The sequence below is a fragment of the Aplidium turbinatum genome, chromosome 4 (assembly GCF_918807975.1).
Source record: "Aplidium turbinatum chromosome 4, kaAplTurb1.1, whole genome shotgun sequence".
Classification (NCBI taxonomy): Eukaryota; Metazoa; Chordata; class Ascidiacea; order Aplousobranchia; family Polyclinidae; genus Aplidium; species Aplidium turbinatum.
The window spans coordinates 45,262,415-45,289,801 of record NC_137475.1 but is presented as its reverse complement, the minus strand read 5'-3'; the positions used below and the strand labels follow the sequence as shown (position 1 = coordinate 45,289,801).

The following is a 27,387-nucleotide window of genomic DNA, read 5'->3' as shown; positions in this document are numbered from 1 at the left end:
TAAAGTTTAAAGTATCGCCAATGACATTTCGTTCGCTTATACTGACAGGCACATACGTTTCCACTACAGGGACCTTATGTCACGACTTCCTGGCCAACACTGAATAAACGGAGGCTTTCGATTTTATTGCGCAGCCTTGCCTCCAATAAAAGCGCTAACAACACCAGGAAACCAAACCGGAAATATCTTAAAGCTACAGGGTTGATCTCTAAGTGGTCAAAACTGGGTTTTGACCACTAAGCGGTTTAAACTTGGTTTTAACCGGTCAAACCTAGGTTTAAACCGGTCAAAACCCTGACCTGACTCGTCAAAACCCCGTAATGAGTTGCTTGATCGTGTTCGCCAGAAAATCACTGAAAACGTGAGGGAGTTGGTAGAAGGTGAGGGAGGAGGGAGAAGGAAAAGATGAAATTGACTGGTGAATGAAGCATTTGAATATACTGGAGAGACTTGTTAATTCCAATTGTTCAATTGAGGTGTTCTAACTTGCATAAAGTAGATAGGCATCACAACTTGTTCCTTTTCCGATAATCCTTTCTTGGCTTGACGTGTACTTTGCTTCAAAGAACGAATCATAAACTATCCTGTCTTTAATTTTTAAAGCATCTTAGAATATGCATTCGCATTGTTTTATTTTAACTGGATAAAATTTGATGGCAAATGTTTTTCTTAAAAAAAAAAAATTGTTGGAATAAATTCTTGTACTTCAGTTGGCTGTGCAAATTGTTCATCGTTCTACCAAGCATTTTTTGGTTCATCAGAAACTTATTTTTGGAATTTGAATTTTCTCAATAATTAAAATAACCAACTGATTGAAATATCAAAAACAAACAGAGAAGTTGAATATTTTTTGTTCCAAATCCAGCATTTAGGTTATTGTTGATCAAAACAAAATATAGTTGAACATCATTACTAATAACATGGAGGGTAATACTTTTAATTCAATTGAAAAGCAACTTGATTCATACACTAAAGGGGTTTTGACCAGCAATAGGTGGTCAAAACTGCCCGGTTTAAACCAGGTTTTAACCGGGCGGTTTAAACCGATCAACCCTGTAAAGCTACCAGAAAGTGACACATTCGACAATAAAAATTTACAAACGTGTGGAAGAAAACAAACAGAAATTGGCGATTTTCTTGCACGGCATGGCGCCGAGTGCGACATTTATTCATCTAAAACAGCTGATACGTCACAGACAGTTACCTCTCTTCGTGTAGTGAAGTCTATTCACTTACCCCACCACAGTATAGTGGGCTAAATACGACTGGTATTATTTTTTACGATCAAAATTGGAGTCGTTCGCCTTCCGTTCAAATCGCCAATATCCAGATAATTAGTTAAAACAAGTAGAAACCGCAAAAAGCAAATATTTGCGTTAAGTTCATTTAAGCTGCATCATGTAGATAATATTCAGGTAAAAAAAGTTGACAAATGAGAGGTCAATTTAATTGCAATGTTTAAGATATGGCAGATGCTCAACGACCTACTTAAAAGCACTCCAAGTGGTCAATACACGGTTGTTGATTGTGTAATTTGAAACGTATTTTCATTGAAGAAAAAGCAAAATACTTTGCTTCAAATGATAGTAGTGAGGCTAGAGAGCTTTCTAAAATATATACCCGGTATTTTGTTTAGACTTCAAGATCATCGACAACACTGAGTCAAAAGAGGTAAATGAAGATCATGATGATTGTTCGCTCATAAATAATGAGAGACGTGAATACGAGCAAGAGACGCGATTATGATGTCGCTCAGAACAAGAATGTGGGGTGATGAACCATACCCCTGGACTTCAGGCAGTTGCAATGCTTTCCAATGTGGGGGGTGACTTGTAACAGTTAAATTTGACACTGTCTCCAAAAAATACTCAGTATGAAAATGACCACACCTCCAACCGTACTATTGCTGCACCACGTGATCCAACAAGATATTTCTCACGTTAAACTCCTGTCATATCAGAGTTCTTTTGCCTCCTCAAGATAACTCAAGCCGGTCTGCTTTCATTCTCCACGTCGATAGAAACGTCAAACATCCACGTCCTACAAATATTGGTATGCAGGGAACGACCTAAATGACAGATAAGAAAACTTCTTGCAAATATTCCATGCTTTGAGTTTGTGGTTTTGCTTGTATTCATGCCACCATCGCAGTGCCAATGTGTGACTCGTCTTTCTCCATGGGATTCCAAGCTGGAATGCTGAGGCTTCATGAAGTGTTTGAAACGTCGGTGACCAACTGGAAGATTGCCATCTGCAACTTGATCTCCTGAAAAATTAATAAGCTTACTGCTTGAATGTGTCAAAAGGGAGGCAGTCAGCCTCTGATCTTTCCTTGCAATGCAATAAGTTTCGCTTTTAGCATCATGATCGTTATTTACTTCACAATGCAGATACAAACGACCTGTTTTAGCCTGATGCTGCGAGTTCGCTGTGGTAGTAGCGAATTGCACTAGCTTTCGGAACACAGTTCCCTATGTAGCTATGACGAAGTTTGCCATAGCACATGACTAGGGAACTGTGTTAGCTAGTGCAATTCGAATTTACCATTTCGTTGAAATAAACTGGAAGTGAGCCGCATAAAACAACGACCCACTGAGTTTAACACCATTCGTCATAGCACACGACTAGGGAACTATGTTCCGAAATCCAGTGCAATTCGTTATTGCCACAGCGAACTCGCAGTATTAGGCTAAAACAGGTTGTTAATATCTGCATTGTGAATTTTCCAATATCTGCTACTTATATTTCCGTTTGTAATTACATGAGCGGTAACCTGGTTCGACTCCCGGCTTAAGCTGGTTGTTGATCAACACATAATAAATTGGGTGGGCAACTGGGCATAGTCGCCGAAAGGAACTGGTCACCCTACTCCCGTTAGCGCAGAAGGCTGAATACAATGAGAACCTTATTTTCTCATTCCCCAAAGCTCAATAACTGAGTATCGAACCATTACCTGCCTACTTACGTTTCCACAAATACCTAAACTTACCTTTGGATCGCTTGTAACAAAGAATCCAGGCATACCAGCACTTTGCATAGTCAATTGCTGGCTAGAAACCTTTTCATCCAGCTCCTGAAGTAATCTCATATCCATCTGCTGCAATTCATCCTAAAATCAATGTTGAGTTGATGCAAAAAGTCGTTTTTGATATGGCGGTTATGGCCCTTATCAAAGTTTTCTAACAATTATTCACAATTAAGAAAACTCAAAAACCCAGCAAAGTATTGATTGACACAAACAAAATCACTTCACAATGTAGATTTTAACGACTGGTTTTAGCCTAATGCTGCGAGTTCGCTGTGATAATAGCGAATTGCACTAAGCTTATCGGAACACAGTTCCCTAGTAATGTGCTATGACGAATGGTGTTAATGTCAGTGAGTCGCTCTTTAATGCGGCTCTTTTGTTTGGCTTGAGGCTGCTAAAAGCAAAACTTAATCAATCGCACAAACAAAATTACTTGCAGCCGCTTTTCCAGTTCCTTCTTTTCCTTGTCATGTTGACTTTTCGTGAGTTCAATGTTATGAGGTCGACATGTTTGCATTGCTTCTTTGTGCTTTATTCGAAGTTCTTGTTTTAGCCCTAAATAGATTTGTCAGAGCTTAACTAAAAACACACCTCTTCTTTTTATGGTGTTCCTTTAATGCCTATTCAATATTCATAACGCAAACATTAAAAAAGCACAAATAAAAATAGAGTCATCAAAGAATGAGTACAAGTGTAATATTTTCAAAAGTTTTACAATATTCATTAACTCCAGGTAAGGCAATACAAGTCTGCTCTAGTATAGCTAGTTTCAATCTTTGGTGGGTCAACTATTGATTTAAGCCAATGATTTTTAAACAAATGTAAGTCAAATTTAATATTTTTAAATCAATAACATGATGCGTTCCACTGGTGCAAATTAAGCTGAACTATCACAAGATGTATAAAGTGACAATCTGTTTTTATTCCAACGTTTTGTCAATCAGACTCGACTGACTTCTTCAGGGGGCTAAACCAGGTAGTGACTACCTGTCTAACATGGCAAAACACAGGACTATGTTGCGGAAATCAACGAAACATACAAAAATGTAATAATTTGTTCAATACTTTAACGTTAAAAACAAGTTTAAGTATAAATATGTGTTTAATAAGTCACTGAAATCAAAAAGTGAAATGGCAAAACGTTCATCATCAGCCACCTTTATGATCTTGCATCAATTTCTGACGTTGTGCATACAAATTCTTCTCCGTTAAATGCTGAATTTCTTGCAGATCACCTTTAAATAAAAGTTCAGTTGTTACTTTTCTTATTCCTATGATGGGAAGTTAGTCCGCAGAGAGAGCAAAAATCATATAAATATACATTAATGTTAAAACAATCTTACTGGGGAAGCTATTGCTGTATTCTAATGTTTACAAGATATTGTTTTTGTTTGATGACATGAAAGTATGAACAAGGCAAGTGTAGAAAAATAATTTTCTTTCAAACTTCCTTCAATTAAATTTATTCTAAATGCTTCAAAAAGTTGTGGGACATAAAATTGTAGAAACACAAACCGACAATGGTGAAAATAGCTCGATCAAGCAGAGCAGCGGCAATGTCCGAGAGCAAACTGTACGGGAGTCGTTGTTGTAAGTTTCTATAAAATAAATAACACAACTAATTTCCTGACGGCTTTAAACTGTTCTCAAATTAGGGTAGAATTTCGATGCTTGTAGGTTTTAAGCCGCCGGTGCCTGATGGTCGGCAACATCTCTCCTATATTTCTCTGTCATAAAATCGTGAGCGGCTTAAAACCTACAAGCCTTAGAATTTCTTCTCTAGTAATGCTATTGTGGTAAATATAGCCATGTCCTAAATATAAACATAAGGTGGAGCAATAAAACAAGAAAAATAAATATCTGTTATCATTGCTTTCCAAACGATAAACAATCACAAGTTCAGTTCTTGTTTCTTACATTGGCAGTTTTTGAACTAAATCTTGGAGCAGTTCCAAAAGCTGGTATTGTCTTGTTTGCATGTCATCAACATCTGAAGACTCAGCATGAAACGGCACATATGGTAGTGACATTAAAACTACAGTTTAGTAAATTTGTTAATATTAACTGTTTTGGAGAAAAAAGAGTAGAAGTAAACATTATACCCCCACCAATCTAATGAACTAAGAAACCTCAACAAATAGAGCAAACAAACAATCCCAATATTTAAAATCAAAGCTTTTTTTTCAAACATATTATAACCTTGACCTCTAGTAGCTCAGTTGGTTAAGCTCCTCAGCTCCTCACCTGTAAATGAAAAAACACAAGATTACGGTAATAAGGTTTAGACCAGGAGTTCTTAACCTTTTTTGTCTCGTATACCCTTTACCAAAAAAAAAAGTAAAATTTACCCCCACCGTTTTGGTGGCCCCTTGTGATGTCATCATGTCCAGTCCACCATGCAAAACATCCTTTTTGTCTGGATTTACTTTGGCAAATACCAAAAACAAGCTGTCTTTTGCCGAAGACACGATTGTTCTTGACGAGGTCCTGTGAAAAATAATGTCTACTCAAATGACTTTTGTGCTTGCTTTCCAAGAACAATTTTGGAGATTCTTGAACAGTCGTTGAAAGAGCTGCTCGCATGCCGTCTTCGGGAACTAAGTGAGATCGATGTTTTGTTTTAATAGTCAACAACGAAAAGAACCCTGCTTCGCACAGATAAGTAGTTGGAAAAGGTATAATAACTCCAAATGCACGCTTAGTCAGCATAGGAAACTCTTCGACTAATCCACACCATAACTTGGAAAAGTCACGATTGCACGATAAGAATTTGGAACAAAGCGTTGTTAAACATTGAAGATCAATCAATTCATCTTTGCAAAGATCATTGTCAGTAATACTTTCTAACTTGGCTTCAAAGGGAGGAGTTATCCAAAGAGCAGTACCGGTACTGTTAAAACTTTCACTTTCGAAGTAACCGTCAAAGTTCTTTTTTAAGACGGCAAGGTGCTGGCATATTTCGACTTCGAGGTCAGAAATCTCGTTGCGACTTCTACTGACTTTCCAATCATCAAATGTTGGAAAATTTGCGTAAATATGAGTCGCAAAATTTCCTTTTTGAACTCTTCTACTCTACAGACCTAATTTTGTCTGAAAGCCCTGAATTTTATCAAGTAGGGGAGAGTGGGGCTAGTCGGAAAGTTTTTTTTTTAAAGTGAAATTTAAAAAAATTGGTGCATAACCTGACAACTTGAAGTGGCTTAAATTATCATCTATGGTGTCCTCTATCATACAACCAAAAATAAGTATTGAGTCAATTATAATAAGCTTTTAATGAAAATTTGAAATAAACAAACATACAATTGATTTTTCAACTAACCCCATGCCTGGGGTTAGTTGATTAATAACAATGACAGCCGGGAGCAAGATCGACAAAAGTAGCTTACTGAGTGCAGAGAATTTAGTACGGAAAGAAATAAAAGTGTTGTTCGCATATTTTAGAAACTCCAAATTAAATAATTGTTGCAATAGGCCTACTTTATTTGACAATACCACTACATATCGCATGCAACGGAGAGCTGCTCGCGTACCACCTGAAAAGCTCCCGCGTACCACTAGTGGTACGCGTACCACCGGTTGGGAACCCCTGTTTTAAACCTTTCAAGGTTTTGCCACCTTTTCCCGTTCATTAACGTGCTGGTAGGTCTATATCGATTTTTGTAGTTAGTATCCTTTTTGTCCCGGACGCATTAATGACGAAAAATAAAATGATTGATTGATGTTCACATCAATCCGTGTTTGCCAAACAAAGCATTACATTTTTGCTCTTAACAAGTTAGATATATACAATGCTTCTTTTAAAAAAATGGCATTGGTATGTAAATGTAATGCAACTCAAATTAAACATTGACTACAAAAATGCACTTCGGGTCAAAATTTAGTTAAAAAGAAATAAATAAAGAACGCTTCCGGGTAGTATCGAACTCATTCCCTCTAGAATAAAAGCCGGCGAAGTATCGCACGCACAACGGACCAAGTTGAATAAAATTGTCGAATTTAGAACTTATATACGTGCTTGTCGTCTTTTGCTTTGAAAGAGAAAAAAATGAGTGTATAGTGACGTCATGGCCGGTCAAATAGTGTTTCAGATTCAAAGACCGGCGCCGGTCAAATAGCCACTGCCATTTCTTTTTAGTCTTGTGCAAAGATCAAAACCCTAATCTTATTCCTAACTCTAACCCTTACCTTAACCCTTCTTAACTTTAATCCTTACTCTGGCAACACCTGATAGATTGATTGAATCTTTATCCTCGGACTGGGAAAGCTTCTTGAAGAGCTTAATCCTGGCAGTTTCGCATACTTGTAGAGGCTTTGAATCACTGACGCAGGCCCGGTCACCGAGATTGACAGCGTGAAGTTTCCGATTGTTGAAGTCTTGTTGCCGGGGAATTATTCCATCCATTAGATACCGCTGAATGGAGAGCAGTCCTTAACATGCGTTGCTCAAGCGCACACCCCGAGAGTCAAACCAGCGCCGCTATTGATCTTGAAGTTTCTTCCTTCAGAAGTGACGCGCTAACCAATTGAGCTATCATGGCGGACCTGATTGTAGCATGGTAACAAGTATGGAAAAATAGCCACTTACCAAGGTTCAAATCAGAGGTGACAAACCTGCGGCCCGCGGGCCGCATGCGGCCCGTCAGAGAATTTTGTGCGGCCCGCAAAACAATTTGACAATCGCTCATCCATTAAAGACAAAAGACATCTCAACGCTGTGTTTTGCCTTCACTGGTAGGCTAACATACACCTTTCCTTTGCTATTTTCCAGATTCCATATCCGTTTGGTTGGTTCTGAATCTTTATCCTCGGACTGACAACGCCTTGATAGGTTATTCCTGGTAGTTTCGCGCCAAACTTTGTTTAGAAGTCATGTTTTTTGCTTGACTTGCAAGCAAACAAAGTTTGATGTTCAACAAACTGTTGGCTGGATATCATGTTAGGCTTTTCTGAATAAAAATGTATTTTGAACAGGTTAGTCTAAGCAGGGTTAGGCTACTCAATTAATCTTAACAAAGGTCCAGTTTGATAAGTTGAATATTTCTAGCGGTCCGGTGAATAAATTATTTCACACGCAACCACGAAAGTTAAACTATCTGTACCAAACCACTTTTTTACGTGAAATGTAACTCGAATTGGTATAACTCGAACTCGATGGACCCGCCCGATAGCTCAGTTGGTTAGCGCGTGACTTCAGTTTCAGGGTCAAGCGGCGCTGGTTCGACTCTCGGGGCGTGCGCTTGAGCAACGCATGTTAAGGACTGCTCTCCATTCAGTGGCATCTAAGGGGTAGAATAGTTCTCCGGCAACAAAGCTTCAACAATCGGAAATTTCACTATGTCAATCTCGGTGACCAGGCCTGCGTCCGTGATTCAAAGCCTCTACAAGTATACGAAACTGCCAGGATTAAACTCTGCAAGAAGCTTTCCCAGTCCGAGGATAAAGATTCAATCAATCAATAAAAATTGGACTTCTGAAAAAGTGTTGGGGAGTCTGGGAGTCGAAGTCCCCCAGCAACTAGGATAATCACAGTAAAAATGGCTTCCTCTCAGTATAAATCTGTTTTAAAGAATCCCTGAAACGTGGCTGTGAGGTTATTCTTCCAAAAGCTCAAGGTCCACCATCAACACCCAGAAGGTCCCGATTCGGACCGCGGTCCGCCTGTTTAGCCCAGGTCTATAGGTTACGATTAAAAAGTTGTGTGGCCCGATAGCTCATGTGTATTTGACAAAGTGGCCCGCGACCGCAAAAAGGTTCGTCACCCATGGTTTAAATGCTTAATTCTCGTTTGAAAATTTCCTTTAGTAGGCCTTTAAAAAAAAGCAAGCCTTGCAGAGTTGCCAGATTCTACAAAATTACCCAAAACACGATTCAAACCAATCCCAACAACAAACCAATTTTTTTTTGGCAAGTACCTGTAGCTCAAAAAGGAGATTCGTGAAAAAGAAAAAAGAAAATGTTCACTGTAAACTATTTTGCTAATAGTAATAGTGAACATGTTCATTATTCTGCTATTCTTAACAATTCTGTCAATATATCTTAGCCAAATTTATTTTGGATTAACCACATATTTCATACACTTCTGCTGCTTAGAGACTAAAAGCACATGAGTCTGGTGCTTTGGGGAAAAACCCTTACTAATGCTACCCCAGTGTAATTTCGCCAAAGCCAGGCTTGGCCAGCACGATTTATGATTAATATTAGATTTATGATTTAAGAAATCTGATGAGCTATATTACTATGTCATTTGATTCAATAGAGCAGCAACACTTGTATCCAGTTGAGATTAGTTAGTATGAATGGATTGTTTATCAGAGTTGTATTTGCAAACTTTTCTTGCCATTTTAGCATCAGTAGGTTTATATTGTGTGTACTGCAATCTTTTTACTATGACTGTGGCATGTTTATTGTACTATAGGCCTAAGCAGTAAGATGAGCAAGTTTTTGTAGTAGTTAGAGGGTGCGGTCGCTCGCTTTCAAAATGTTCACTATTTTGAGAAAAAATCTGGCAACCCTTATCGTATGATGCTTGATTTATCATTATGTTGTACTCTTTTGACATGTGATACTAATACAATTCAAAATAATGTACCTACAAATATTTTTGCTTTTTGTTCGATATCATTTGGAAAAAATTGCCGCGTAATTTCAGAATAGATTCGAAATTCTGGATTCGAAATTAAGTAGGCTATTCTAGAATAGCCAGGTATTCTGCATTGTGCATCCCCAGGTTAGGGTTGATTGGAGTTTTCACAAACATTTTAAAAGATTTAGGGTTAGAGTGTTTCCACAAACAAACAAACTGAAAAGATCGAGAGATAAAAATAGAACAAAGCCGAAGTCGCTGATCGCAGTTTCCGTTTTTCTGCAGTTTCCGCAAACATTTTAAAAGGGTTAGGGTTGATCGAAGTTTCCGCAAACATTTTAAAAGGGTTAGGGTTGATCGGAGTTCCCGCAAACATTTTAAAATTTTTAGTAATGATCCTAAAAGTTTTTGTTTGTATCGGTCATTTTTATTTATTTCGGTCATTTTTTCTGATGAAAATATTTCCTTTCAATTAGCTGATACAAACCAAAATTTGCACTTCCTGACTAGCTACAACATTAAGTTTCGCTGAGAAACGTTGTTGTGTTTCTCAGCGAAACTTTGAAACAGCGTTGTTGTGTCATTTTGATCAAATTGATTATATTTTTTCAGACATTTTGCTAAAAATTCGCCAATGATCGAAAAAAAAAAACAGGTTGTTGCATATTTTTTTTGTATCAATCTTTCAATTATTGTCTATGTCGCAAACAATTACATGCTTGTCTAGGCTATGTCGCAAATAATTACATGCATTCCGGTGTTGTAGTAATGTGACTGTCACTCAAGTTATGTCTTTTATATTTTCTGCTTTGTTCAATATGCGATACCAGATATGAAGCCAGACTGAAATAAACTACTTTGTTTTGCCATCTCGACTTCTTTCAGAAAAGTAGTTCTGTGGATATATGATAATATATATTCACCCATTTACAAAGTTCAAAACAGAATTTATTTTTACTTTTAGCTTTTTGTTGGTTTTGTAATTGTATATACATCAAAATGAACGGTGATGCTGAAGAAGCTGCTTGCAGCAAAGTAGACAAAGTAGAAATTGTACATCATGGTAAATGGTTGAATACACAATTAATAAAATATACCGATCCACAAGGAACGCAGAGAGAATGGGAAGCAGTAGGATATGCCAACACTCTTCCAAACGATGCCGCTCCAAACTCTGTTCAAGTGGTTGCTGTGTTGAAACGGAGACTGCGCCACAATTGCTTTGTGCTTGTAAAGCAGTTCCGGCCACCACTAGGTTGCTATACCATTGAGTTTCCTGCTGGTTTAGTTGACCAAACAGATAAAGATGCAGGTGCAGCAGCACTCAGAGAGCTGTACGAAGAAACCGGGTTTGTGGGAACGATTTGCGATGGCCCAGAATTGAATTTGCCCACATCATTAGACCCGGGTTGTGAGACATCAACTATCACTACTGTTTGTGTTTCAATTGATGGAGATGATCATCAAAATGTTAACTCTGTGCAACACCTTGATGATGGAGAATATATAAAAGTTGTAGTATTGCCAGTTCGAGATATTTTTAATCGACTTAATCTCCTCATCCAAGACTCGCCTGAGAAAGTGGTGATTGATTCTAGATTATATTCTTTTGCTATTGGCTTGAACTTAGGAGCATGCTTAAGCAATTATGAAAAACCCCTTGAAATATTTTCTTGAAATTCACCCATACATCCTTCATTGCTATTAATAGCGACAAAAAATTGCTTTGCCTGTCGCATTAACATTTCTGTTGGCTTTATGCCTGCCTTATCTAAAGGTGAATGTGTTGTTGAAATTTTCTTCGCCTTATTTTAATTTCTTCTTACCGCCTGAAGCGTGGCCGTGTTGCACTGGCGCTTGTGTTTATTCATTTATTTTGTGCAGCTTGTTCATGATGCAAAATTGTGTACGGTAACTAAGAAAGGAAGGAAAAGTGTTTTTTAAACTGGCTCTACATTCACGTTAAAAAGTTATTGCTTTGTGACGACAACCGAATTGTACAACATAGATCGCTTTGGTTACAACAACCATGCTTTTCATAATGAGATTTGAAGCACAGCGTATTGTTGAGATAATAATACAATTACTGATTAGGATATGACAGTGTTCTGCTACATCATGCGCACATCAATGAACGAGGCACTGTGGCACGAAACAGCTTGATCCGCTTTCGGGATTTTGCTCTATTTCGGTACCATAAACCTAAGTTGTTTCTGGTAGAACACAAAAGTCGACTTGCCTTCGCTAAGCACCCCAGCATCGGGAGCTCCCACTCTCGTATGTAAGGCAACGTCGACCATAGGGTGTGAAGACTAGTCACCCTCCCCCGCAGCACAACGTTTAAGGGCGTGTCAAATAGGCGTACTCACTGTAGCACTAAGATATTTATGCGCATTTGGTGGAAACTGTGTGGTCACAGCGGTAAACCATAATCTCTTCTTGGGAAAATTTTAACATAAAGTTCCCGAATCCGTTCGTCTGTATATAATGACCGAAGAAACACACACTTGAACTTCTTTTCAAACAGTGTATTTCTGTAAAATTAGCCCACGGCTACCGAAAACGAGGGGGTGCAACGCCTTACACCACTGAAAAACTGTCACTACAGAACAGATTACTTGGATAAAAGACGGAACTTTTGTCCAGCTAGCAAGCACTAAGCCAACAGTTAAAAGTGCGGCCAACTTTCAAACAATCATTTTACGAATGACCAGAATAGATATCAATATCTCAAATTCACGTATGCAGCTGGGTTTTTTTTTTCACTGAGACTTTTCGGTCATTTGTCCGAAATGACTTGAAAAAATTCGGTCAATTTTATTTATTTCGGTCATTTTTAGTCATTTTTGGTCATATATAGTCGATTGACTATACATTTTTTCGGACATTTTGACCGAATTGACTATATTTTTTTCTGACATTTTGCTATAAAATCGGTCAATGACCGATAAATGACCGAAAAAAAAAACCCAGGTATGCAGTACTATGACGCAATAATGCAAGACAATTATGAAGTCATTCAACAGGTGTTTAAAGCTGATGTAATCCAATGTATTCATGTTTAAACAGGTTTCAAACCGAAACAGGCCCAAACAGGTTTGACACAAGTCTTATTAACGATGGTGGAATTTTGACACATTTTCTAGCAACTTCCATGACGTAATATTCAGTAGACTTGAACTGTTTTTATATGACGTTTGAATGGGTGAAAATTGTCGGGAACATAGCGGCCCCTAGTTATGACAGTCTGACATGGCATAACTAAAAAAGAATTGACGACAATTTTGAGCCAATGAATAAAACACACGATACATACGCAAATTGTTTGAATCACTCACGTTTAAGTTAATACGCAAATACAAAGGGCATGCAAAGAATGAACAGCAATACGAAATAATACACGACGATACATGAAATTGGTACCATAGGTACACGCTAAAATGACGCTATATACAATGGTTGCGCTAATAACCGACTGTTCTGGGCTCAGACAAGTGTCGGCCACCGCAGACAAAACCAGGCTCAAACCCTAACACTTAGGTGTTCTTTACGGGGGCGAGGCACGAAATATCCCTCAACACACAGTCTACTTTCACTTTCCCCGTACTCTCATCATAGTTGCAGACGGCAACTTTAGCTCTACGAACCACAGGCTTCCCTTTCCTAATTTGTGGAACTACCTCATGCACCCTCCCAAGTTGATACTTCCCACGTTTACCAATGTCCTGGAGAGAACCTACCACTACAAGTTGACCAGGCTCCAAATTCTCGGCCATTTTTAGCCATTTTTTCCGGCCCTGAAGACCTGGCAAGTAAAAATCGATCCATTTACTCCAAAACTGCTGAGAAAGTGACAAATTGAACCGATAATCCCTTCTTAATTGGTCACGATCATGTGGTTGCCCAACAGCACAGTATGGGGTCAAAAGTGAGGCAGGGGTGATGACAGTAAAATCCCTAGGGTCGTCACTCAAAGGTACCAAAGGGCGTTCGTTCACGATCCGAACGGCACTACTGGTGTACGTAAGCAGTTCAATAAAACTGGGCTTACGTACTGAAGAGTCCAAAATGTGAAAAAATGCGATTTTAAATTGTTTTACCATTGCCTCCCAGGCGCCACCTTGCGCCGAAGCATACGGAGGTATAAATTCCCAGTTTATCTCTCTCTGTCTCAGAGCGTTGTGAAATTCAGCTGATTCTATCAACTCGGGTAACTTCTTAGATGCTGCCTGAAAGGTAGTTCCATTATCGGAATAGATTGCATTAACCTGCCCACGTAAATCTGTAAATCTTGTAAAGGCAAGTAAAAAATCACTCAGTGACAATGACGTAACCAGCTCAACATGAATAGCTCGAGATGCCATACATGTGAACAAGAGTCCCCAAGCTTTTTTGTGACTTCTACCTTCAACAAATGTTAAAGGTCCAAGATAGTCTAAGCCGCAATCAAAAAAGGGTTTCCTATGCGCAGTTGTGCGAGACAAAGGTAAATCAGACATGAGCTGCCTTATAGGCCGTGCTTTCTCAATCGCACATACACCACAATCATTAAAATACCTCTTCACGGAAGCATTACCATTAGCGATCCAAAAATTCTGTCGCGTAGACAACAAAGTGTGCTGTACTCCACAGTGCGCATTTCGATTATGATGCGACAGTACAACAAGCCTAGTGAAGGGGTGTTTCGAAGGCAAAACAATCGGATGCTTTGCTTCAAGAGAGATCTCGGGAGAATTACTTAAGCGCCCTTCAATGCGGATTACACCAGCGTCATCTACACAAGGTCTGTACTTTTTAAGTGAACGCAATTCTTTTAAGCGTTCCTTCTCACGTTGCGAAGCGCCAACACTACCCCGCTTTATCACTTCCTCAAGGGCATCCGGCGATCGCTTGGTCATTAAATGTACCACATCGCCATACACGCTCTTCTGAACAAGCTTCACAGTCAAGTCTAAGGCACTGTTAAGATAAGAGGCGTCCAGTTTTGGCTTCACAAAGCTACGCTTTCTCGTTTTACAGCACAAAAATTCAACAAAGGCGACTAAATAAGCGATTCTCTTTTTCATAACATACAAAGAAGGTGCGGCCTCGATCAATTTGTGAAGGCCACCCTGTCCAACGTCAAGCGACTCCTCTTCGTCACGAAGATATAGGCTATGGACAGGTACTGAAGTGGCATTTTCTACAGATGGAATTTCCTCACACTGGTAGAGAAGACTAGAACCATTTAACCACAACTCTCGAAATTCTTTCTTTGTAATAAGATTTGGCCTTGTGCCAATATCAGCTGGGTTCATATCGGTAGGGCAAAAACGCCAATCCTGGGCTCCAGACAACAATAAAATATGCTCAACTCGACGCGTAATAAACTTATTCAAACGTAAATCAGGGTTTTTAACCCACTGCAACACAGTACGAGAATCACACCAAAAATACTTACTGCAGTCGGGCATCTTCAATGCCTCGTAGGCCTGCTTCACGAGTCTTGCTGTATTCAAAGCGGCAACAAGCTCTTTCCTAGCTATCGGCCAAGAAAACTGATTTTTTACAACAATGGTAGATTTACCCAGAACGAAAGACACACTCGGAACTCCGTTAACCAGTCTACGTAAGTAAACAACAGAAGAGAAAGCTTGATTCGAAGCATCACTAAACCCATGCAATTGATATGAGACAATATCATCCGGACTGCACACACCAGAGTTTGCAAAATACCATCTCGGTAACGAAAAATCTTTAAGCAGGTCCAAAGAGCGAAGCCACGACTCCCACTCTTTAACAAAGCTGTCAGGGACCTCGGTGTCCCAATCAAACTTGTCTATCGCCAATTGCTGAAGTATAAGGCGTGCTTTTAGAAAAAATGGCGCTCCAAAGCCTAGCGGATCAAAATTTTGTCCAAGCTGACTGAGCAATGAGCATACTTCGGCGCGTGTGTTTAGCTAAGGGCTTTAAGGAACATGCGATACGCATCTCGTCAGACTCGGTTTGCCACACACAACCCAATGTCTTCGCTGATGGCAAAGTCATATTTTCAGTCTGAAAGTCAATGTCACGAATCAAAGGTGAAAGCATCTCATTATCCAAATTTGACAAGACAATCATAGACTCCTTGTTAGCACTCCACTTAACAAGTTTAAACCCACGGCTATCAAACAAAGCAATTGATTCATGAGTGATTTGCTGAGCTTCCTCTAAGCTATCAGCCGAAAATATAAAATCATCCATGTACATATTATCTGCAATATTGCAGAGAGTTAGTTCACCAGCACCGCTGGGGTTCTGCTCGATCATTTTCTTTATAGCCAAGCAAGCGATATATGGGCTACTCTTTATTCCCCAAGGGTGTACACAAAAACGAAATGGTACAATCTTTCCACTTTCAAGGTCATCATCTTCAAACCACAATATACGAAACAAATCCCTCTGCGACTCAGGTAACTTTATTTGAAAGAAGCATTTAGTCACATCAGCCATGAGACCAAATCTACCAAGCCGAAATCTAGCCAAGACATCTACCAGAGGGTTTAACAAGTCAGGACCCGAAAACATTACATCATTAACACAAGTTCCTCGAAATTCAGACTTGCCATCGTAAACAATGCGCTTTTTTAATTGTGACGTCACAAAGTATGGTAAATACCATTCAAATCCCTTGACATTTCCTGCTTCACCCGCACGCTCAATATAGCCATTAGATTTGAGATCTTTCATGGTGTCAGTAAGGAAATCACGAAGTTCAGGTTGTTTTAAAGCTTTCTTTCTTAAAGCAGCAGCTCTATCTGACGCCAACACAAAATTGTTAGGTAAATCAATATCTTCCTTCAACGGTACAGGTATCTCAAATCGACCATCTTTCAACTCAATATTCGGTGCGACAAGTTCTCTAGCCAAAATATCATTGCGAGACAATTCACAGGTTTCATTTTGCAAAGTCAAATCCTGAATGACTTTATTCAGGTCTGCTATTTCCATATCGCGAGACTCAATTTTACGCTGAAAGCCAGAGATGACATCCGACTCTGAAGACGTCTGCACTCTGCACACTTTAGCAACGCTTTCAACTAAGGGTGACTTACCACCACAAGCCAACCAACCGAGAGGAGTGAGTAAAGCATGCGGTTCACTGCGATTTTCACCAACACGTTCTTCTTTTGCCCACATCAAATAAGCGTTGTCGTTGCCAATCAGTACATCTACAGTACTACAATCATTCAAATGAAACATATTCACGTCATGAAAATGACGGAAACCATTTAAATCCTGCTTATGTGGTAAAGTCTTAACATCGTCAGCCCAAGCTGGGTTAACCACCGAAGTTATATCACAAAACAGTTCATTCGTCTCTAACGACTGAATGTTGAGTTTAACAAGTTCAGCACAAGTAGGTTTCTGACCAGCCAGAGTATCCATTTTAAACGACGCTTTATCATACGGTTTAAGACCAAGTTCGCACACCAAATCACTCGAAACAAACGTCAACTGCGAACCAGGATCATGCTGACAATACACCAACTTCGATTTGCCAGTCATTGGATTCAAAACACGAGCAGCAGTAACGCGGTTAAAGGCTGCTTTAACATTTCCAATCTTAACATTACGGACAGGAACTCTGGCACCAGCATCATCTTTACCGACCAAATCCAGAGAATCACGTGACGTCACATAAAAATCATGCAGAAGAAAATAGTGTTTCCTATCGTTGGTAGGTCCACACTTACGACAGTTGTTTGCATGATTACAGTCCCTAACCATATGCTGGCGCAAACAATTCAAGCATTTGCCAGCTTTCACAATGACATCTCTCCGATCTTTAGGTGTCAAGCGCAAAAATTCTTTACAATTAGACAAAAAATGATATTCAACTTGACCACGTGACGAACAACAAATACATGCCGGCAGGTCTTTTCGTCTAGCCTCACCACCGCGCGGTGCGCCAACAGCAGTCGAGTACTGCGAACTTCCTGACATGACATTATCATGGGGTTTTACAGACGTCTGCCTAACCGGACATGAAGGCAATTTTCCTTTGCCAAACTTTTTAAAATGCTGCGACTCACCAGAATCGCCCATTAGCATAATGCTAAAATCAGTCGACTTGCGCGTTTCCTCCCGTACTACAAAATCAAACAAACTCTGAAAAGTAGGCTCATCAGTGCCACCATACTGATCACCTAAAAAGTCAAGATAACGCTGCTTAGCGTCAAACGGGAGTCGCTTAGCCAAATCCAGAACAAAACGTCCTTCTAATTTATCACGCTGACCATAAGCTTGCGCGTAAAGCAGACACTGCGACAATTCATCTTTAAACTCTTTCAGATCACTGGAAGAAGTCGAAGTCAATTTGCTACCATAGCGATACTTTCTAATTTCCGGTTCTGCGAAAAGACCTCCACGAACTCCAAAACGTTGAGACAAGCGAGCTAATGACATTTCTATCCTGTCTTCCTCTGACAAGCCAGGAGTGTCGGAAACCAAATTAGCAATCGTTTGTGCAGCTGTTCTAACACAAGCTGCTTGCAACAAAGTCAAACTAGTTCCCTTAAAGGGCGAAGCTGCCATCAAGGCCATAACACGATTTTTAAAGAAGACAAATGGCATATTATTACCATCGTAACCAATCAAGGCCGCCTTATCGAAGAACGTCCTACTATTTTGGTATTCAAAAAAGCAATCCTGTTGTTGAGAACTCGATTTAGCGGGAGAAGACAAGCTATATCCCTTAAGGGGCTGAGTGGGCTCAGTCACATGCACAGCCCGATCACGATCCTCAAACACGTTAAAATCAGGAGACACGATACGCCTCTCACAACCACCCAAATTACGTGTAGCTGGGCGATCAGCAACTAGCGGCGCAGAAAACTTTGAAGGGGGCAAAGCATTACTGCTAATGGCGGCCCCGTGACCTGTACGCTCTGGGGGAGGAGATCGGTTATAATTCACAGACCTTGGCTCTACAGCCTTCGGAAGACCCTTAGCCGCGGCCCCGAGACCTCCTGAAACATCTTGAAAAGATGTGGATTGTACTGGTCCACTTACAGATTGAACAGGCGTCTGGAAAAGGTTAGGTAAATTAAACTGCGATTGATGTTCACTTCTGGAATGCCTAGAAGAGCCCTTCCTAGAGCTACGCCGGGAGCCCAACTCAGAACGATATTCAGCTAAAACTACCTCTTTACGTTGTTCAGCCCTCAACTGAGCGTCTTTGAGTGCGAACTCAGCAGCTCTGGCTTCGGCCTGAGCTCTCGCGGCAGCCTCAGCTCGTACGGCCTCAGCTCTCGCGGCGGCCTCAACTCGTACGGCCAGCTCTCGCGGCGGCCTCAACTCGTATGGCTTCAGTTCTCGCGGCGGCCTCAGCAGCTCTTGCTTCGGCCCCAGCTTGGATCTTTAGCTCCTCTCGTCTTAACTGTAGGTTAATTTGTGCAACTATTCGTGACGAGCTCTCAGACATCCTAGTGCTTACATTTGAGGCGCTATCCTCAGGATGTATGTCAGCATCCAACCTATCTTCTTCTTCTTCGTCGTATGAGCATTAGCTCTTGTTTGACAAGTTTCGTTTCGCATACGTATTTTGTATAATTTCGTATGTTACTGACGGGGGGGACCACGTGAAGGTACTTGTCTTCCTCCCCTATCTGAGAACTCACTTTCTTTTTGTTCGAATTTATTTTTTAACGAGTTAAATTCGGGATCTACCCTATCACGAAGTTCTGCTAAGATTGCAGAGTTAAAAATTTTACTCAAGAGAGCATGGAAATGCCGTAATTCCTCTTCTAAAGTAGATAAGTTAGATCGAAAAATTAACAGTTCCTGCTTATCACTCAAAGAACCTAGGGCTACAGAAAGTTTCCCAATTTGAGTCAAAATATCCCGTCTAAGATACCGGGCCTCTCGAACTGACTTAGCCTCATCGTTAATGGGTCCCTCCCCAAATTGGACTGCCCGACCAAGAACATCATCAGGCTTAAACTTAGTCGAGTCTACGGCGGTCGAGTCCCTGTCGCCACCGAGTGTAGACATATTAAATGTTAGGGCTAAATTTAACAATTAAAAAATTAAGTTACACAAACACACAAAATTAAGTTATAAAACTTAACTGTAAAGACCGTAAAAAATACAAAAAAGAATTTAAATGCACGATACCGTAGCTGTACGAGTATATGAAGTCCAAAAGTCCACAAAACTTGCTTGGATTCTTCCACTTGAATCTTCAAGCACAGATAGATTGCTTTTAATCTTCTTTCTTGCCAATGATTGTCAAAGTTATTTTTCTTCAGTACCAAACTGAGAAGATATGTCTTTACTTTTTAGCTTAAAGTTCTTCAGTAGCCTACCAACCAACAAGATCTTCTTTATTATTCTTTGTGCTTCTAAGTTCCAACTGACAACAACGTCTTTTATTTTTTATGCCTTCAAGTGCTTCTTGGCCTACCAGCTAACAAATCGTTTTTTTATTTTTCTTGCTTTAATTTCTTCTTGACCTACTAACTGACAAGAACTCGTCTTTTATTTTTTATGGTCACAGCGGTAAACCATAATCTCTTCTTGGGAAAATTTTAACATAAAGTTCCCGAATCCGTTCGTCTGTATATAATGACCGAAGAAACACACACTTGAACTTCTTTTCAAACAGTGTATTTCTGTAAAATTAGCCCACGGCTACCGAAAACGAGGGGGTGCAACGCCTTACACCACTGAAAAACTGTCACTACAGAACAGATTACTTGGATAAAAGACGGAACTTTTGTCCAGCTAGCAAGCACTAAGCCAACAGTTAAAAGTGCGGCCAACTTTCAAACAATCATTTTACGAATGACCAGAATAGATATCAATATCTCAAATTCACGTATGCAGTACTATGACGCAATAATGAAAGACAATTATGAAGTCATTCAACAGGTGTTTAAAGCTGATGTAATCCAATGTATTCATGTTTAAACAGGTTTCAAACCGAAACAGGCCCAAACAGGTTTAAACAGGTTTGACACAAGTCTTATTAACGATGGTGGAATTTTGACACATTTTCTAGTAACTTCCATGACGTAATATTCAGTAGACTTGAACTGTTTTTATATGACGTTTGAATGGGTGAAAATTGTCGGGAACACTGTGTTTTATTTCTGTGTTTTAAGGGTAAGTGGCTTCTTGTACCTCATCCTATGATTAAAATCTGCACTCAAGCAGATGCGAAATGTAACTTGCCAACAAAAAATCTTCACCCGGACGGCGCAACTGCAGGGGGTAATGTCTCTGGCAAAAGCAGACGCCCCACCATCCTGCAGCTCAACAAAGAATAGCTTGGTGTCAGACAGTGCTTTTCACGCGGGATTCTTTAGCCTACAAAATTAAAAATCTGTGAAATTATTTTTAAAACTAGTTTTTGTAACAACTTACCAAATGTGTAGAAGGTGCGTTGAGCCTCAAGGGCGAAACACATGTTTATTGTTGTCAATTCTTGCTACACTTGACTGCCGAGAAACTTGCCGACTTCTTAGGCACTAAAATAAATCTACTGTACACTGTACAGTCACACGCACCCAATAAAATGCACTTTGCTCGGAATAGCGCCAGTGGATACCACAGTGAGAGTATATGCGCGTAAACGTCGTCTGCCCCGTTAGCTCAGTGGTTACGACCCCGGCTCAAGATCATGCGGTGCTGGTTCGACTCCCGGGGTGTGCGCTTGAGCAACGCGTTTCAGGACTGATCTCCATTCAGCGGCACCTAGTGAATGGAATAATTCCTTGGCAACAAGACTTCAACAATCGGAAAACTTCACTCTGCCAATCTCGGTAACCAGCCTTGCGTCGAGCCTCTACAAGTATGCGAAACTACCAGGAATAGGCCTAACCTATTAAGGCTGTGTCAGTCCGAGGATAAAGATTCAAAACCAAGCAAGTGCCTTCTTCCGAATGGTGGTTTCCATATTTTCTTTCATTTTCATAGTTTTTGCTCCAATTAAGCCAGCTGCACAACTGAGTGGTTAGAGCCCTGATTCGATAGAACGCTCAAGATCATGTGGCTGTGTCCTTTGCAATATTCGGAGTGGCGCCCTTTCGACTGTAATCCTTCTGGTTTTTCTCTCGTGGTTATGAACAGCAGCTACCGTACGCTGAGAGATGCCTACGAGCTTTAGCTTATGGCCTGCTGAGGTGATACCCAACATATTTCAATTTTGGCCAAGCAAACGAAATTAGACCACAACGGGAGCCTACTTTCCACGCCAATAAAAAGTTTGAAAAAATTTCAAAGTTTTGATGAGGGCTGGATGATAGTGAGCCGAAAATGCTAAAAAATTCAACGTGGTAAATGTCATGTTGTTACTTGTTTAGCACTCTCTCTGACAACACTGGCTGTTATTATTTGATTTGTGTGGGTTGACAAAACATTTATTTTTACTTTTTGTAATAAAAATCAAAAATAATCTTGAACTGAGTAGGCTAGGCTAGAAATTGATTTTCCTGGATAAATTTAGGCTTCGTCTTCGTCATGTTAGCCTCTAGGTCCGAGGGTCTGTCCTTTAAGTTCCACTCCGTTAAGTGGCTTGAAGATGATACAGTCGTTGATGGTGTGGTCTGCGGTCTGTTCCTTTGCACCACATTCACAAGAGGAGGAATACGCCATTCTCCTTTGGTAAATGGATGAGCGGAAAAGTCGGACGCTGATACGAAGACGGTTGAAGCGCCCCCACGCCTGTTTTTGTAGTGTCAGGCCGATGGGGCGGGTGTCGGAGATGAACGAATGGAGTTTGGTAGTAGCCTACTTGAGTTCTATTCAAAATTCCATTTATGGTCTGCTCAATTAGCCGCAGAGATGTTTTGTTCATCAACTTCGTTGATCAGAAGTCGACCTGCTGGCACTACAAATCCACAATAGGCTAAGTGTCTTGATTTCAGTCGACGGGGGAGCTCGTTTGAAGGAGCAGAGACTTTGAAGTGAAGAAGATGGTGGAGTGGTAATATTTATTTAGGTTATATTTAACGTATAAGAATGTTTGTTTATAAGTTGAGTTGAATTTTACGGCTGTCTGACTACCTGAACTAATTTCCACACAATTGTTATTCGAATTATAATTTTAAGTTATCAGAAGGCGTTCATATAATATTGTAGGTCTATAACACAAATTGAATTTAAACATTACAGAATAGTGAAATTGCAGAACAGTAAAACATTTCCACGAATTATCACATTTTAAGTAAACAAACAATTTAATGTTTTTCTGAGAGCTGAACTGGTCTAACTGGGCTCTCGCCAAATGCGAACAAGTCATTTTGTAATCATCAGTTCCCTTTTTCTTATTGACTTCGGGAGCAGATTAAATGGAAAATTATAATTCTTTAGGAAATTACGCATGGTTTGAAATGGTTCATTTTAGTTAAAGAAAGGGAATTTATATGATGAAATAATGGATCGCTACAGTGGGGCTCCAATCAGTGCCTCTGAGAGAAATTTTCACTAGGGGTACGAAGAGTCATTTCGGGCCCCCCCCTCTCACTCCAGGCCCCCTTTGTCTTGGGCAAAAAGTGTGATGTTTGCTTATAGGCGTATTGCACACCACACAACACTTTACTGCAGAATTGGGCATCTGTGCGCAATAATGGTATCAGGCTGCAATAAAACTATTATTTTGTGTTGTGCATATCATGTGATCTGACCCTCGCCAATTTGTGTATCCTGCATTGAATTCGTGTGTCAGTTATTGATGGTGCTGTACTGCTGTTGAAAGGTGTCGTTTACTGTAGCCTACATCTTTAATGTAAAATTTTTAAATTCATTTTTTTATTTCTCTTAGACATAGCTTATAATTATTTCTGAAGAGGATAGAGGACACTACCGGTATGTCATGTGGATTTTGTAGTTTTTTCATGTTTTTTTGTGTGCTTAATGTTAAATCCATTAACGTTACTGAGTGTTATATGTATCTGGTACAAGCCAAGCTCTCTACCAAGGCTCAAACATAACATCTTGTTAAAACATAATCAAGTTAATCATCTGACCAATCCTAACCTTTCTTAATTAACTTTTGCATTCACCACATGCCCAGCACTAGCAGAGGTGAACGAGAGAAGTCACTTTTTTTGACTCCGGCTCCGGTCCTGCTCCGAAAATATTCTCCGGCTCCTGCTCTAACTCAGAAATTCATTTTGAAGTGAAATAAGCGTGAAATAAACTACCTCTGTCAAATAGTTTTAAAAAAAAAAAAAAAAACACCCGGGCTTTTTACTCAAACCTGCTTTTGCTACACTATGCCCCTCCCCCACCCCAGGACAGGAGAATAGCTATCCTTTATGATTTAATTTAGGGTGCTTTTAACAGAACATTTTTGCACGTAAAGTATTAAATTACCACTTGGGCCCCTAATTTTCTCGAAAGGCACTCGATTACCTTTCTGGGCCCTTTTGCTAGATTACGAGCCTCTCAGGACTAAAAAATAACAACTTTTATGTTTGAAATCAGTCATTTAAGATGGTTTTAACCAAACATTTTTGCGCGTAAACTATAAAACGACAATTTCGGGCCTCCCAACAAACACAGGCCTGGGCCCTCAAGGGTACGCCGTACCCTCCGTACCCCCCTCTCATAGGCCCTGGCTCCAATGCCCGTCGACCGATAGATAGAGTGGCTTCTTTGCGACGAAGCTCAACATGTCAAAAATAGTTATGACGTCATCACACCCAAAAAATTCTCACACAAGCGGAAGTGCGTTACGTGAAAACAGCAAAGTTGATAAACCGCGGCCTCGGCCAGGCAGATTAGTAACTTATCGAGTCTAGTTTGTGCCTTTGCGACAGTGTCGGTTTCTGAAGAGAGGGTGAACTATCAGCTCATTGCAATGGAAGCAGTATATGAGATTCCGTTCAAATTTCTAGTCTGCCCTAACATCAAGTTGAAGAAGCCAACCTGGCTGCGACAACCTTCCCCAATGTTTGTGTTTGCTTGCGTAATGGTTTCCTACTTCCTTGTGACTGCAGGTACTTCAACTTTCTAAATAGTTTATTTTCTTATTTCATATTTGGTAGTCTTGAGGATACTGCAAAGTAACCAATCAAATAAAGTGGTCATCCAGTTTTAGTAGGCAATCAATCAAGTCATGTCTAGAATGTGAATTTTTATGTTAATCTCTTAAGGAAGGTCTTTCTGCAGTACACCTCTAAATTGACAAAATCAATGGAGATGTTGCTGAATTTTAAATTATTCTTATGCTAAACTAGTTATCCGATATATGATTTTGTTAGTTAAAGCAAATATAATACAGTTTACAAAACTCTTCCATTTTGTTTTGTTAAGTTATTGAATAATACTATGTATCTATATCAGCAAAATGCTTGATTTTTTGTATGATTGTTTGTGTATGTTATTTAGACCTACATCACCTAGCTTGAGGTGGCTGCTGACTAGATGACCGCTTGGTCTTTTCGCAGTCTCCTCGTCATATGACACACAGCAGATTATTGCATATTTTGTATTCTTTTCATGTTTGTGTTTGTGACAAATAAAAAAACTGAGTGACTGACTAATACACCAAAAGATTATCATCCTATTCAATTGATTAACATAACAATGTATGTGTATTAATTATTTAAATTCCCAGTAAAATTGAAACAAAAAATTAGTTAAACAGATCACACACAACATACCAGAAACTTTCATTCTTATTTCATCTAGGAATTATTTATGATGTGATTGTGGAGCCACCAAGTGTTGGACAAACTGTCGATGAGAAAGGAAATGCCAAACCTGTTGCTTTCTTGGCATACAGGTATATATTGAGTTATTAATTTTTTTAACTGCTATTTGTTGCTTAATTAAAATATCAATTTCTAAACAGAGAAGACTTGCATTTTCTTGACCTCGTTTTGCCAAAAAGGTCTTAGGATGCTGCACAAAGTCCTCTATCATCATCTAAATTCGGTTTTGTTCCCACTCGTGAAAGTGGCCGATTCTTTCCTTGCAATTTTCTCCATATCGATTTGTCTACCGCACCTTCCTCCTTTGGTCAGACCTTATCTACCTCATTCTTTCCATGTTCATGTTGTACTTATATTTTTATTACAGTAGATAATAGAAACTATTCATGATGCGTTCTACTGGTGAAAATCAAGTTAAACTATCACACGATGTATAAAGTGACAATCTGCTTTTATTCCGACGTTTCGTCAATCAGACACGAATGACTTTTTCAGGGAGCTAGACCAGGTAGTAAATACCTGTCTAGCATGGCAAAACACAGGACCATGTTGCTGAAATCAACTAAACATGCAAAATTATACATCGTGTGATAGTTTAGCTTAATTTGCACCAGTAGAACGCATCATGTTATTTAACTAAATGCCTGGTGAACAGCCTCATTCAATTTTCAGAAACTATTCATACCAGAAAGTATTGTTAATTTTATAAAATACATGCGTAAATAAATTACAGGGCCATGTAAAAAATATGTGTTTAACAAGCAAACCTTTCGTTGCTTTACAGAGTCAATGGCCAGTACATCATGGAAGGTTTGGCTGCCTCGTTCTTGTTTTCCCTAGGTGGCCTTGGGTTCATTGTGCTGGATAAGTCAAATGCACCTAACATCCCCAAGTTGAACCGATCCCTACTAATGTTCATCGGAGGAATTTCAATCTTAATAAGCTTTGGAATGAGTCGAGTGTTCATGAGGATGAAACTACCGTGAGTCATCATTGGGGAAAAGCCTCTGATGTATTTTTATTCCTAATTACTTAATACTTATGGTGCATTAGCCTTGGTAATCACTTAACAAACAGTTTACCAGTCTCATTTTTTAATCATGAATTGATTTCGCCATCTCAACATCCTTGGTTTGATAATGTCAAGGCTATGATTAAACTGAGGATGGCGAAATCAATTTATGATAAAAAATGAGGCTGGTAAACTGTTTGTGTGATTAACAGTCAACTGCTTCAAGTAGACAGTTTGCTTGGTGGGTTCACAGAAAGATTTTATTAGACAATGCTTATGGTAGGCTACATTACTGAAGTCTACTATGTGACATGAAGAAATATAATAGATTGACCAAAAATCCGAGCTGATGAAAGATTATGACATGTTAGTGTTGTACTGTACCAGATGAAGAGTTAATGCACTAGATGCGTAATGTTAATAATTTATATACTCATTATTTTCAAGACTTGGATCATCGAATTTGTTTGTAATTTTGTATTGTCAGACTTAATATTGTAGTGAATCTTAGTTGCAGTATGAAATGGCTTTTCCGTGGTTGGATTTCTTTGCCTCGCTTGTTCTTTTTCATGACGAACTAAATGCATCAAGTTGTGTTCCCCTCACCAATCGTTGGCTCCTTACATATCAATTTTAGCCGCTGTTTTCACTCAAAAGATTTTCTAAAAGTGTTGCCATCGTTTAACAATTGGTGCGTTGTCTCACACCTGTCCTTTCTTGCAGGGGATACCTCACCTCCTAAGAAACATGGAAGCAAATATATTTGAGCATATCAAGATGTTTTATAAGTATTTGTTCGAAGCGATATATTTAGGGCTATGGACTTACTGAAATGAAGCTAATAAATTCTGTTTTTCATGTGATATGTAAATGTGATAATTTGCAGCACAAAATCCTCACTCAGATATAAGCGTTCGTCACCCAAGGCGTCCAACTTCACAAAATGTATATAATATAGTAAAATCCGGCTTTTGTGGCATCTGTTGCAAATTTCCGTTGTTAAAATACATGACACTGTTTCGAAAGTCCCTTCAGGTGTCACAATAGGCGAGTTCTTTATAGCCTATTAGATACAGTG

The 27,387-nt window shown here is 39.5% G+C and overlaps 3 protein-coding genes across 4 annotated transcripts; 2 read left to right on the top strand and 1 right to left on the bottom strand.

Moving 5' to 3' along the window:
• Positions 1-119: 119 nt before the first annotated feature.
• On the bottom strand, positions 120-5,214 carry LOC145768603 (protein DGCR6-like). Of its 2 annotated transcripts, none has more exons than XM_082580136.1 (6): positions 4,946-5,214; positions 4,544-4,626; positions 4,186-4,263; positions 3,462-3,583; positions 2,990-3,109; positions 120-2,266 (listed from the first exon to the last, which is right to left on the bottom strand). In XM_082580136.1, exons 1-6 carry the CDS (start codon positions 5,056-5,058, stop codon positions 2,207-2,209), a joined length of 576 nt encoding a protein of 191 aa, XP_082436262.1. In that variant the 5' UTR covers positions 5,059-5,214; the 3' UTR covers positions 120-2,206. The 2 variants fall into 2 exon arrangements, with proteins under 2 accessions (XP_082436262.1, XP_082436263.1); XM_082580137.1 differs by having other exon boundaries at positions 2,990-3,097.
• A 5,349-nt stretch (positions 5,215-10,563) lies between these two features.
• LOC145769387 (ADP-sugar pyrophosphatase-like) lies at positions 10,564-11,699 on the top strand. Its single transcript, XM_082581006.1, has one exon. The coding sequence runs from the start codon at positions 10,611-10,613 to the stop codon at positions 11,286-11,288; it is 678 nt and encodes a 225-aa protein (XP_082437132.1). The 5' UTR covers positions 10,564-10,610; the 3' UTR covers positions 11,289-11,699.
• A 12,617-nt stretch (positions 11,700-24,316) lies between these two features.
• Positions 24,317-27,172, top strand: LOC145768369 (oligosaccharyltransferase complex subunit ostc-B-like). The gene is made up of 4 exons (XM_082579853.1): positions 24,317-24,580; positions 25,275-25,368; positions 26,082-26,279; positions 27,033-27,172. The coding sequence occupies exons 1-4, from the start codon at positions 24,442-24,444 to the stop codon at positions 27,049-27,051; spliced, it is 450 nt and encodes a 149-aa protein (XP_082435979.1). The 5' UTR covers positions 24,317-24,441; the 3' UTR covers positions 27,052-27,172.
• The last annotated feature ends 215 nt before the right edge of the window (positions 27,173-27,387 follow it).